General features: G+C 40.5%; 1 protein-coding gene across 10 annotated transcripts in view; it reads right to left on the bottom strand.

The window, feature by feature from the left end:
* Positions 1-14159, bottom strand: part of EYA1 (EYA transcriptional coactivator and phosphatase 1) — a 170646-nt gene that overhangs the window by 18226 nt on the left and 138261 nt on the right. For 9 of the 10 annotated variants that reach the window (XM_021688169.1, XM_044914232.1, XM_044914230.1 and 6 more), the window contains 4 exons: positions 3510-3568; positions 3239-3399; positions 2150-2264; positions 1899-2020 (listed from right to left, as the gene is read on the bottom strand). In XM_021688169.1, coding sequence (XP_021543844.1) covers positions 1899-2020; positions 2150-2264; positions 3239-3399; positions 3510-3568 — 457 coding nt within the window. The remainder of the gene's footprint in view (positions 1-1898; positions 2021-2149; positions 2265-3238; positions 3400-3509; positions 3569-14159) is intronic. The other variant, XM_021688173.1, reaches the window with a different exon arrangement.

Below are 14159 nucleotides of genomic sequence, written 5' to 3' on the forward strand. Positions count from 1 at the left end.
GAGAGAGAGAGAATGAGAAAGAGGAAGCTCCAGATGGGGGAGGGTCAGAGGGAGAAGCAGACTCCCTGCTCAGTGGGACTCCATCCCAGGACTCTGGGATCAGGACCTGAGCCAAAGGCAGATGCTTAACCGACTGAGCCAGCCAGGTGCCTCATTTCTTTCTCTTTCTAAGTATTTTCTAGCATTCTGTTCTTGGTGCCTCTCAGGAGGCAGCAGTTATTCTCCAACTCCAGCTATTTCCAACTTGACAGGACTATGTGAATATTTCACACTCAACATTAATAAAATCAAACTCTTATTTTTCCCATCACATCTGATTTTTCCCATCAGTTAATAGTGTCATTACTGACCCAGGTGTTTAAAAAGAACCTCTGTGTCAGCCTTCTTCAGAATAAACAACTGTTTACTCATCCATTTTATTGAAGTAACATTTATTGAGCACCTGGTATGTGCTGGGCACCATGGCTACAATGATGAGCAACACAGACTCAGTGGCTATTACAGTCTGATAGGGAAGTCAGACTATAAACAAATAATTATAAAAGTAATTCTTTAGCAATAATTTAGTAAATGCTTTTAAAGAAAAGTATTGGAAGTATACAAGTATAGTTGGATGGAGAATTAGATTCCATTTTTGCCCTTTTTTCTTTAGATAGAGTTGAGCAGCCAGAAACAACCTTCTTCCCGTCTACTAGGATCCTCATCCCCCTTCCCCAGGACTCACTGAAATAACATCTCATTAGGGTGATAAACAAGGCCACATATGTCTAGACCTAAGTCTACCTTTCCAGCTTCAGCTTCCCATGACCCAGGAACCACTTACAAGTCTCTCAGCAGGGAACACGTTTTAAGGTCTCTGTTTTTTGCTCTCACTAGCCCATCCGCCTACTAAACTCTTCTGTATCCTTCCATACCCAGCTCAAATGACATTTCTTCCTTTTAGTATTCACAGACACTTGCTCTCTGCCTCTTCCTGGGTGGGAGTGAATGTCTTCTCATTCAAGTGCACATTCAGGCACTTAGTGGTAGAGAATTCCCTATGGTATGGAAAGGAGTCTGGACACTGGAATCAGAGCTAGTTTGACCCTTACCTTTACTGGCTATTAACTTGGACAATTAAGTCTCTGAGATTTAGTGTCCTCATTTGTAAAATGGAAAGGTTGTGAAGACTGATTTTAATATGTAAAATGCTTAGTACAGTTCTGCACATCTACTAAATATGTGATAAAAATGCTCATCTACATACGTCTTTGTCATATTACAGTTATTTAGATGTCAGCTTCCCCCACTAGATGGTGAATTCTGTAAGAACAGGAGTCATGTCTTTTTTTAATCTCACTTTTAGTCTGTCTTGGTTTATATTCTAACCAAATTTCACATTAGTCATCTTTCTCCAACTGTGATTCCTTCTTTCAAGAACTTAATTTTTTTGGGTATCCCCATAACAAAAATGGGAACTTAACTGTTTATACACGTTGAATTAAAATAAAGCAAAAAAAAAAAAGTTCCAGTGATAATTTAAAGAAAGCTATTAGAATTGTTTCATTTATACTTCGTATATCTCTATACTAGTATTTGCTTTAGTTTATTAGATATTTTTGTTGATGTTATCTAAAAGGCAAGTAAGATAATAATCCAGAATTGATGCTTAACTGACAATGGCTAAAATGCATAGTTCTTAATGTTAGCCAGTAAAGTAACATTTTTTGAATTAAGCTGCATGGCTTATGATTTATGTTTCTCTTGATGTCTAAAGGCAATGCTGACAATAAAATTAAATTCTTCTTCTAGGTTTCTGACACCTGGCATTATGAAAAAAGTCTCATTTACTTTTACTCATTCACTTCTACCAGCCTGAAGGGAAAAAGTTGAGTATAAAACAAGCAACAGCAGCTCACCTATTTTTGTTGCACTGTAAATATTTTCTATTGGAAATACAATCCCTAATCCATATAGCAGGACTTTCGCCAACGCTGGGATAAGCTGAGTAGTTGTGACTAAAATATTCACACAATTCGTCCTATGAGAACCGAAAAGAAAAAAAAAAAAAGAAAGAAGGCTGTTGAAAAATGAATCTCCAGAGTGAACAAACACGAGCCAAGGCTGTTTTCCAGCAAAAGCACCATGGAGTGACTCGGGGACAGCCTACCGGGAGTGAATGAGCGTGAGCGCTTTCAGAGCCAGTGTCAACCAGGAGTCCGTCAGGGCTTCAATCTCAGCCCTCAGCTGCAGCCAGGCTTCCCTCTTGGCTGGACCAAGCAGGCCTGTGGATTTAAAAGCACAGGAATTCCTTCCTTACCGATGTGTCTAGTCAACTTTATAAATAATAAACATTTAATACCACTCCTAATATCACCCTCAAGCTTTATAGTATATCAGGTAATTTTTCACAGATTAGCATTCTGACACATTTATTTAGTATTGTAGGAAACATGCAAAATCCAATGACTTTGCATTCCTAGCATCCCTTCCCCTGGTTCTGGAAGTCATCTCTTCTTTTTGAGGAGTCGGCTCACACCATTCCTCTACTCGTGGAGTTTGGACAGAGCCAACGCTACCCTCTGGCTCCCAGGGAAGGTGTAGGACCGCAGCGTGGCCAGTGCAAGTCAGTCTTGGAACTTTTGCTGAATCTATTGGGGAAGGTATTTTTCTACTCGATTGAAGTGCTAAACTCACAGAATATAAACTTGGATCTGTCAGTGGTCACCTATGCCACCTTATGGGAGGGACTGATCCAGAATGACTCCTACCCAAAGGAAAGCCTAGGCAAGAGATTCTGGATGTCATCTTTTGAGCATGTGGACTTAGCCATGCTGGAAACCAACACACCCCTAAACTTTTCATTATTAAGTCAACATATTCCCTTGTAAGCTAAAGCCATTTTGCAACACAGATGAATGAGCTTTACAGTCCATCTCAAGTGATTTGGCCAAAGGTAGTTAATGCCACATCTCCTTGGAAGGACAAATGAGTATCAGAAAAGTCAAGAAACTGACTCCAGGTCCCACACACTATGAAGGAATGGAGCGAGGACTAGATAAGACTAGCCAGGGTGCCTGGCTCAAGTCTAATATTCTGTCACTAAATCACAGCAGAATAATCACGGGTCAGATGAAACCGCTCTTAAAAAAAGCTATGATATCCAAAAAAAAAGTGTGATGCGTAAGTGTGTGGTCCTTGGAGAATTTTAGCTAGACTATCTTAATAATCCGGTAAGATCCTGGTGGTGGTTACTTGCCTCCAACGTTATTTTTGTAGGTATTGTAGATCTCTTTTACTCGTCTGTAGCGGAAAGCCAATTTTCTCATCCAGTCTACACCACCCCGCACACCGGTTGCCAAACATAAATTAGCACTGGTGGCTGCAGCAGGAAAGCCATCTGTTCCGAAGTTATATGTGCTATTTAGATGCAAGAAAAGCCCACCGTTAACCAAACAAAGTTCATCTCCATTGGCTGAGCCGTTAAACTATAAAATGGAGAAAATTGCTTCACATTTCAACGTGCTCACCTTAGGTCTTGCCCATTATCATCTGAAGACACATCATCTATATGAACTTGGTCACATTCCTAAAAGGCAATTAAAATGGTACAGGTTCATTTTCAAGGAGCATCTTCATTTTTTTTTGAAAAATCACACACAGCTGTTTAAAAAATCCCCGAACTTTAACTGGACTGTTTTTCAACAATGTCAATCAGTAGGTGTCAGTCTTGTTAAGTTGATATTTTTGCCTACTTCAGGTCTTCTTTTAACATAAAAAATGAGCAATGTCCTTAAGGACTACTGTTATTCAGCTTCAGAAAACACATTTTTGTGTTTAGAAAGGAAAGTGATTGAAAACAATTAGCATATGTGTTCCATAAACCTCAGGTACCTGAAGACATCATGCTGCTCAAAGCTGATTCAGTCAATGCCCAAGCATAACTGAAACCAGACATTTCGGTAAATGTAACATGCTAGAAAAATTAAACCTGATGCTAACTGCCAATGAAATTATGACCTCTGATTGCTGTTGAGCCACACACCAACAGAGCCTGAGGCCAGTGTGCTGAGGAACCCAGATGAAAAAATCTGTTACTGGTTTGCCATTGATTTGAGAGATGTGAGTTTTATTCTTTGTGTGTGTGTGTGTGTGTGTGTGTGTGTGTGTGTGTGTGTGTGTGTAGGAGGAAGAAAGCATGGGAGACTTCAAAACCCAAATAAAAACAACAAGACCATGTGGTGTTTTTTACTTTTTTTTTTTTTTTAACTGTTTCACTATTATATATTCCTTTTAAGTGTTGGATTTATGGATTATAGAATAATGTTATGTGAACAGAGCTGATTTTTAAATCCCAAACCACATGTAAACTGTTTCGAATAGGAAGCTGTGATTTTGGACTACAGCTCTACTGGACTGAGTTGATGATTATGCACCTGTTTGCATATGAACACCCCGACTTCTCACCACTATATTCCCAGTCCCTAGCATAGCTGTGTGCGGAGCAGACACTCAGTATACATTTGTTGAAGAAATGACGGCATACTAATTTAGAGACACACAACAAGGTCTCCCACCCAGAGACAAGGCACCCACACTTCGGCGTGCTTCAGTATTTCAGTCATGGTTCTTTGGAGTCAGGCTCCGAATACCCCATACTTATTTTATCATACTTATTTTCATTAAAAGCTTTAGTTTAAAAATATTATTAAAAGATTTCCAGGTACGTGTCCTGTATTTTGAAAGGTTCTTTTGGCTAAGGCGCTGGTTATATTTCCTGTATAATTTTGTAAACTCTAGCCTATCCATATAGTGCTCAACATACAATTTGTAACAAAAATGACAGTCCTAAAGTACCACAGTAACACAAGGTGTATTTTTATGTTGTGTGTTCCTTCTGAACAAATGTTTTTCTCTCCACGGATTTGTGAGGCAGGGAGCAGGAGATAGAAGGGGAAAGAAACTCAAACCAGCTGTTGCTTAACAGAATTAAAATCGTGACCCCCCAACCTCTTCTCTAAAGCATCTACTTTCCAGGCAACCGCCTCCCAGCAAGCAGCAAGTTCCAAGGAGGAAAAGACTTTGACCTTGTAACCCTCCCCTGCTCTCCTGAGGTCCATAACCTCAGATAAGAAAGAGGAAAAGCGAGTCTAGGAGGCCGCACATGTGGACCGTGAATTTAACATTTTTAAAAAGAGGTCATTCCTGGAAAACATGTTTGGGGACTTCTCGGAGTTATTAATTTAATCATATTTCAGAAGGTGAACGATAGTTGTGTTTTTTCAACGAGGTACTTATTCTGGGTTTAAAGAGTGCCTAAATCATGAGTGTAGACATTTCTGCCACTTATCTAGCCAGAAATACATTTTTTATGTTGTTGGTAAACAACTCTTTTAGGGTGCATGGTGAGTGTACAAAACAGACGAGAAAACCAAGACAAATCAAAAAAGTGTACTCCCCCCAAACAAAAACAGAAAAACTCAAAAAGCCAGAGTGCCACAATGGAAGATTCTTCTCTTTTGGGAGAAACAGGAGGTGGAAGGTGAGGAAGTCCAAGAGGAAAAGCTCCATTAAAAAGGGTTTAATTCAAGGAATCACACCAAAGCTGACTTACAAGTTACTTAGTTAACTCCAGGGGTGGGGAGAATTCCTTGGAAAGGCAGGGTGTTGAGAGGCTTTTCTTAAACGAATGCAGTTGTAAATCTCCGTGACTAACAGAAGCCAGTTATCCTCCAGGGACTGTTAATGACTCCATTGTTGCTATTGTCCTCTCACATCCTGTATTTGTTTTCTCCCGCCAGCTTTATCCAAGTCTTTTTGTTCCCAGGGCTGAGGCCCTCATTTGAAGGACGGTTCAGGATCTTGGTTACCTCTAATTGAGCATCAACGGCTTTGAGCTTCTACCTGCAGACACCAAACTCACTTCTCAGAGATCTGATCAACTCTGGTGTGGCGGCAACAAGGAAATCTTCATTCTTTATCAGGAGAATTGCTTCGTGGAATGATTTTCATGAAAATAGATGCAAACATCAGGAGCATTTTTTAAAGGGCCTAATTAGTTACCCCAGGAATAAAAAGAAACCATGACAATGTCCATGTAAAATATGTTTTCAGAACTGTCCATGTCACTTAACGATAGAAAAATACTATGCTGCACAAATCTGATAAGATACATACTGAAGATTTAGCAACCAAGTCTTGGTAGGAGCTTCTACATCTGGGTAGAAATGTCTCGGGAAATAGGTTTTTATTTTGATGAAAAACTATTTTACTATCTTGATGTTTACCTATTAAAATTTTTAATTCCTCAAAATGGAGAATATTAAAATACAGAAGTATCTCGATACATGTGGAATATGTAAATCTTTCTAAGTGCATCTACTCTCAAATTAGAAAATGCATTTCCCTGCATCCTGACATCTGAAATTCTCTCTTCTCCACTGGGATGAGACTCTCCTTCCCCCGCACTTTTCTTCGGAAGCTATCTAGTTTTTTGCTTGTCTTCTTAAGGGCCTAATTTTAGGTTTTCATGTTTGCTTTCTGGACTTTGTTGTTTTTTAGTTTCTAAATGTGTTTTAAACTCAGAAAATTAGATAATTGAAGGAGGGGAGCAGGAGTTCTGGACCCACTGAAACAACGTGACAAAATTAAAAGCCCACTGGAAGAATCTATAGACACAGAAAACAAGAATGGAAGATACCCATATTTCTAGGCACCAAGACATATTCCTAAAAACCCTACTTTGCTGCTTAATACAGAGTACAGAACATATAGAATGCCATGGGAAAAGGAAGTTTTTTTTCTAAAAAGACTGAATGTGCTGAAAATGTATTTTTGAAATAAATCGCCAAAAAGTCCACAATAGGGTTTTAAGGCACTGAAGTCATTACTGAGGCCAAGTCTTTGCCTAGCATTCCCATGTCTCAGGCCCACTACTGCCAGGTCAGTCAGTTTAGCAGGTTTTATGCATTAATCTGTCCTGTTGAGGCTGGAGATGCCCCAGGTAGCCCTACTGTGTTTGGGGATCTGGCTGGGGGCCTCATTTGGGGAGGAGGTAGTACTTCTCAGGACTCCTGGTAGATTCCACACTCAACACCCATCTGAACGGGCTAACGGGTGCCTTAGCTTAGAAAGGTGGTCATTTATTCATTCATGTCTCCTATTATTTATTAAGGGGCTACTATGTTCCAGATGCTAAGGATGCAACATTTAACAGACAAAAATCCTTACCATCTCGGAACTAACACATTCGAGTGGGGGAAACTCCCAAACAAGAAAATATGCAAAATGTATAATATGTTAGGTGCTGATAACTGCTAAGGAGAAAAAATACAGCAGGCAAGGGAATGATGTAATGCTGTGTGGGGTCTGGGGAATGGCTGTGCAGGCCAAGGAAAGAATACATTCAAGGGTCCTGAGGCAGGAGAACCTGGTGTGCTGGAGGATGAGGCAGGAGGGGGGCACAAGGAGGAGATCAGGCATCAGGCGGGAAGAGTTACAAGGGCTAGCTGGTGACCACAAGGAGCTGGCTTGGGAAGTAGCATCCAGTTATCAGCTCCTGCCCTCAGGGCACGTACAGTTTAGCAGGAAAGACAGAAGTTAATTAACTACACATGTGATAAATTACAATGGGAGTAAATGCTGCAGAACCGCCTTGAGGAACAGTCAAAGGAACATCCTCCTGCTGAATGGCTGAATTCTATTTAGTCTAAAAGAGCTGCCAGGTCTGAAAAACTTCAATTGTGTTTTGCTAGGTGGGGGAGGGACAGCCGGCCCAACATTTATCCTCGATGCTTTTGTGATGAAAGCAATCGAGAGATAAATGGCAGACTTGCTAGAGATGGTTCACAGTCACTGAAGCTGTGGTAACCGAAACAAAACATAGCTTTTGGATCCCAGACTGTGGATGCCAGACCAGTACTTAGGCATGGTGGTGAGGTGGGGTGGGGGAAGGTGGCACTTACCGGGAAAGCTGTCCTTCTCTCTAGGAAATAGCCCAGACTTAGTTCCCAGACATGCAAGGGAACTCTCTGGAGTTAGCAAGCAGGTCCCCCCCCCCTTACAGGATGGTTTTTGTTACCCTCTCAGTTACAGACTTGAGAATTGCTACGGGAGCTGGAAAGGGATTGAGAGGTGGGAAAAGAGTTATTTTTTGACAATGGCTTTTTTCAAAGAGAGGTCAAAATCAGCAACATTTTTGCATAAAGCCTCTGTATCAGTCAATAGTAGAGGAATATATAATTAACATTTTTATTTAATCAATTTTCATATACACCAACATAGCACAAATTCTCAGAAAGTCAGGGCCAGTGCTAGGCCAAGTTGTTGACTATCCTTCACTAGGAAAATTTTACAATTACCAAATTTAGATTGCTGCTAAAGCAACCTGAGGTTGGCCGCACCCTTTTCAGAAATCCTAAAGCACCAGGGCAACAAGAGCCATTGACACTTGATTAAATGTCCTATTTTGACACTTGGTATCCCTTGAAGAGTATATTCCTCCTTCCCCAAAGTGATGGCAAACTACTCAATAAGTCATTTTTTTTTTTTTTAAGATTTATTTATTTATTAACTTGAGAGAGAGAGAATGAGAGACAGAGAGCATGAGAGGGGGGAGGGTCAGAGGGAGAAGCAGACTCCCCGCCGAGCAGGGAGCCTGATGCGGGACTCGATCCCGGGACTCCAGGATCATGACCTGAGCTGAAGGCAGCCGTTTAACCAGCTGAGCCACCCAGGTGCCCCTCAATAAGTCATTTCTTACACTTCTGTGGAGACCCTGCAGAGGCAGGCACATGGTTTCTCTCCCTCACAGACATTCCTCCTCCGAATTGAGCTGAATTAGCGTTACCAATTTATGGTGAAAGTGGACTACTATGCAATGGTATAACCCATCACAGATACAAAACATGAAGACTCAAAAAGTTAAATAAGGTAAGTGCTGAGATACTAGGTCTGTAACCCCCCCAACTCACGGTCTCTTCCTCACCCACTTTGCATGATGCTCACAACTGCCTCCATCTAGATCCTTTGTGGCTTGTTTGGAGCTCAGGAGACTTCAGCTACAAAACATATCCTCCCCTTCGCCTGCCCCACTCCTACTGGGCCCAGCAACTGTCACCACGGCCCCCTCTCCCAGCTTGGAGCTCCGATGGGAGTCCTCCATCCTCCAGGACAAGCCCTGGCCCTGTATCTCACCAGTGGGGCTTCCAATGACTGGCACTTCAGAGGGAAATCGTCCCAGGAGAGCCACTGTGGTAACTGGGTAACTGGGCCTTTGCCAGGGATGGAGGGTACAGAGCATGATTGTAGGCGGTGAGAGCCTAAGTGTTAGCGTTTGACAAAGCGTGTCCTGAGGAGGAGGCCGGAGGCCCAGAAAGGATCTGGCTAGGCAGATGGCAACAATCAGAAGTGCAGCATTGAGCCCACAGGTGCGAGCCTGCGATCTCTGTTCTCCACGACAGGGTTCTACAGGCATCTTGCAGATAAACACCACAAACCAATGACCAGAGTTTACACTCGCCTGGCGTTCCCTTTATGTCCCAAGGCCTGTGCTTCGCAGAGGAGTAAAATAAATAAAATTAGCAAGCTTTAGTTACTACTGGCCCTCTGCTCGCAGATATCTAAGCACTCACGGGGCCGGATTCTAAAATGCTCACATGGATGGCTGGGGAAAACTGCCAACTCTGCCGAATACCAGCCCTGGTGTTGGGAGTATGAAGAAAGCCACATGGGGTACGATCTCACAGCCATGTGGCAAAGGCACATTCCCTCTCAGAACTCTGGCTGCACTGTTATTCTGCCTTTTTGGTCCCTCCTGTCATTATTTTTGGCACTGCAACTCAAGCTGACCTTTTTCTGATCCGTCATCATCTCTGGCCTTCCTGGGCCGGGCCACAGACATGTTCTTTTGGACCAAGCCCCAGGAATAACTCAGATTTTGTTCAGAGGCTCATATGCAAAATATTAAGTTATGGCAGAATTTTTCTGCAAATATTTATTCTGCTTTGATACCGTAGTGGTTGTGCTTTTCCTCCAAGCCTTTCACTTGTGCCATCATTATGTAAAAAAACCACCATACCATTCAAGCTAGTTTAGGAAAATTAATAAAAAGAATTAAGACAGTTCCAATGGGTCTTATTATCTATGCCAAGCACAGTGACGTAATAGCCGGCACGTGGAGGCACCCTACCTCTGAACATGACACTAGAAACATAAACTCCAAGTAAACCTAAAATCATTGAATAAACAGAGACTCTAAGAAGACTGAGGCAGACTGCATGTTACGAAAGGGAACAATATAAAAATGTTACAAACACGTCTTTGGAGCAGTTGAGTTATACAAGCCCAGATTCTGCTGATCGAGGCTCTATTTGCTTCATTTTCCAAATTTACCACGAGGAAACTAACACCATACTGCCAACTAATTGTTTCAATACCTTCCTTTACAAAGTAAAAATGAAAGGAAAAAGAGAGTCGCCAGAGAACGAGCTATTTTCATTGTGTCTGTACATCAGCGTGCCTATTGAGACCGGCTGGAGTTGGTCACGGCAGAGGAAATGATCGGTGGGTGCGCTGTCCCCTCCTATCTGTCATCAAGCTATTACATCCACTGCTCCCACCTCCCCATGGAACAACCCAGAGACCCGCTTGATAACTTAGATAGCCACAAGTGACCAGCAAGAAGTTTTCCTCTTATTTCCCAACACAAAAATGTCTAATTATACAGAGTACAGAGGTATTTCCAGTACTTTGGAGACAAACACACAGATTGTCCGAACGCTTTATTTTGACAAGTGATTAGCAGTGCTTTTAAAAAGAAAAAAAAGGGGGGGGGGCGAGCCACCCCCCTGTGGATCTGCCCACACTACCCTCCTTCTCACAGAAAGTCTAAAATTGTACAAATGGCATTACGGGATGACCAGTATTTGAGGGACAGAGGTTTTAAGGGAGTGATTTCCAGAGCGGCTTTTGGAAGTAACTCCTGACTCCCTAGATATTTTTATAACTTCTCTGGGAAAATAGGGTAAAATGGATTAGCCCTAGAGATCCTGTGTGATTCAGAAGTTCAGGGGGAAGGGGTGGTTCAGAAATAAGCCAATTTGATGGGAGAGATGTGAAGAATTCTGCCTTTTTTTTTTTTTTTTGGTAAGAATGCTGCTTCTAAATTGACAATTATATTGAGTATGTCAGTCTCTGCCATTAAGAAATTCTGTGAGTTAGTCAATTTGCAGAAGCCAGGTTTTTACTTGTACATTTCTTTCTGTAAAAAGGAGACTGTTGAATCAATGCACTGTGTTTTTGTACTTACTGATGTGGAATAATATGATTGCAATGTGTTTTCTAAAGGTGTGGCAAAGCCCTCACTGCACTTTCAAATAGACATACTAAAGAGCTTACGCACTGCTGTGCCTTTGTGCTCACCATCGAGGACTGGACGCGAGCCTGCAGCACGGCCAAGTGGAAATGGGATGCGCCGTTCGCAGCCCTGCAGCCCCACGCGCGGCTGGCCAGGACCTGTCATGCCTGTCTGGGGTGCACCTTGTGACCCTCCCATTCCCTTGCTTTGCCACCGCAAAGCTTTCTTGCAAAAGAAAAGAGTGCATGGCTAAGGCACAGGAGTATTTTGAAGCTGGCCTCACTCTGTTTGACAATTTTGGGAAATGCAAGTTAAGGGATTAGAACATACCTGGACAAATTCATCTTTCAATTCTCACTCTAGATTATCCACTCAGCATAGAATAGGAGCCAATGTGTATTCTATTTTTTGTTGTTGTTGTTAAGATTTTATTTATTTATTCGTGAGAGGCAGAGAGAGAGAGAGGCAGAGGGAGAAGCAGGCTCCCAAGGAGCAGAGAGCCCGATGCGGGACTCGATCCCAGGACCCTGGGATCATGACCTGAGCTGAAGGCAGACGCTTAACCATCTGAGCCACCCAGGTGCCCGCGCCAATGTGTATTCTAAGTCAGTATCTAAATATCTCTGTTTTCACAGGAATAGGACGACACAACCATAGCAGCCAATGGGGAGGGGGGGAGACAGAATTTCAAATCTCAGAAACTAGTAAGAGGCGTTTTAACATCTATTTTTGAGATTTGGTCATAAAGTGTAACTTGCAGAGACATACACTGCTTTTAATTACCATGTCTTACTTACAAAAACAGTATTTTAATATATTTAATGTTACAATATCCTGTCGAGGTTATCAGAACGAGAGAGAGATTTTACTAGAATTATGTTTACATTTGCTAAGAGACCTGGGTACTCGTATTTGAAACTCAAGATTTGAATTACAGCAGTTTCAACAAAGGTAAGAAGATATTACGATTTCCGTCTGATTCTGTTTAGAGGAATATTCATAAAATATTTAGAGAATAAAATCTTTACTGAAAGTTCCTGAAGATGGCATATTAAAGCAAAAGATGAACTGAAGTGCTTAAGCTATGTATTTGTATACATACAAAGTTATGATAAATATTTCAGATCACTACATAAAAATTTATAGAAAGCTCAAGCTACTGTTAATAAAGAAAAAAGTTTCAAATTTTTAAATATTTTTTATATTAATTTTAGAATGTGCTCATTACAAATAAGATGTCATCATAATACCACTTTAACACATTGCTCAAAGAATCCCAAAGGAATTACATGAAGAGAGTTCCTTTTTAGCGAGTAAGTACAGTGTTAATAAATACGATACGTCAACTTCACTCTGCTTGGAGTTCCTTCTTTCTCACCATGAATACCTTCTTTACCACATGATTATATTAAATATATTTGTCTTTATTCACACTCTGAACGTTAGGGTGAGAAAAAGAAAGAATTAAAAATATGCTTTTTAAAAATAAAATAGGCTTATTTAAAACTGCTCAACACCAAATTAACGGGTTAATTGATAATTTTGGCTTATATTACATGTGATCTAATTATATCAACACATAATTTCTTTCCTTTTTAAAAAGTTAAGGATATAGTGAATACCTTCTATCTAATGCCACAAGATCCATCTTTTATTGTTTAAGTTATGTTCAGTGCATTCTACACCCCTACATGGTATTATACACAAGAGGCGTAGGCCCAAATACATAGCTTCATTTATGATCCAACTAATATCAGAAGATAGGGCATTTCACAAATTTGTGTAGGAGCCACTGAAAATGTTGCAGACCTTCAAAGACAAAATAGGGCCATTGGATTAGTGGTTGATAATATGTCAAACTGCGTTATACAATTTTATCCTAAAAATATCGTACATATTTATAATTGTATCATGTGATTTTTCATATATTAAAAGATTCGAGGTGGACTTAATGTTTAAGATATTTCAGAACTTAAAAACAAAGAAAACAGCATATAATGTAATATAAATGTCATCCTTCTGAATGGTGAGTCAGAACTACTCTTCAGAATAAGCCTTTGATTTACTGCTGAACTGATTTCTCAGTGTTCAATGGGTTTGCTCATCATTTGGCAAACATCATTTGTCACTGGCAACAGTGTTCTTTGTGATTCCTGTTGCCTTTCTTTTAGATTTATTATTCCTGCTGAGAGCATCTACTGAAGAAGAATTTTTCATAGTGACACCAACTCTCATCTTGCTGTGAATAATCACATTCTCATAAAAATCATTCTTTTTATTGCGAACTTGCTGCCAGAAGCATGGAAAAATATTCCAACCAGGAGCCCTTTTATCCTTTTCCGCAATCACTTTTCTGTAGCTCTCACTGCCATTTGAGGAAAATGAATCCCATACCAATTTATTCACAAAGCATTTAACTGGAAGTTTTAATTTACACGGGATATTTCTGTTGTGATCACGAACAAAACAAGGGACTAAAGCTATAATATTAAATAGGTCATGTTTGAAGAGAGGTTTTTTTTTTTTTTTTTTTCCCCTGGAGCAATTTTTACTCTGAAATTAAATATTTGCAACAAATATTAGTTCCAGTTTATCACTATTCCATGCCTATCAATTCATCTTCATTTAACTGCAAACCATACCTCAATACAATTTTTACAGAGATCATGAAAGTAATTTTCTTTTTAGGTGACTCCTTTTTGCAAGGGTGGGGAGTGAAACTTGAAAGTTTAAAAGAGCTCAATTTATTAATTTAACTTATATGGCCAGATAATTTTATAATAATAAAAAATCCTCAGTTTTCTATAAAAGAATGTGTAACTCA

The sequence above is a fragment of the Neomonachus schauinslandi genome, chromosome 4 (genome assembly GCF_002201575.2).
Source record: "Neomonachus schauinslandi chromosome 4, ASM220157v2, whole genome shotgun sequence".
In the NCBI taxonomy this organism is placed as follows: domain Eukaryota; kingdom Metazoa; phylum Chordata; class Mammalia; order Carnivora; family Phocidae; genus Neomonachus; species Neomonachus schauinslandi.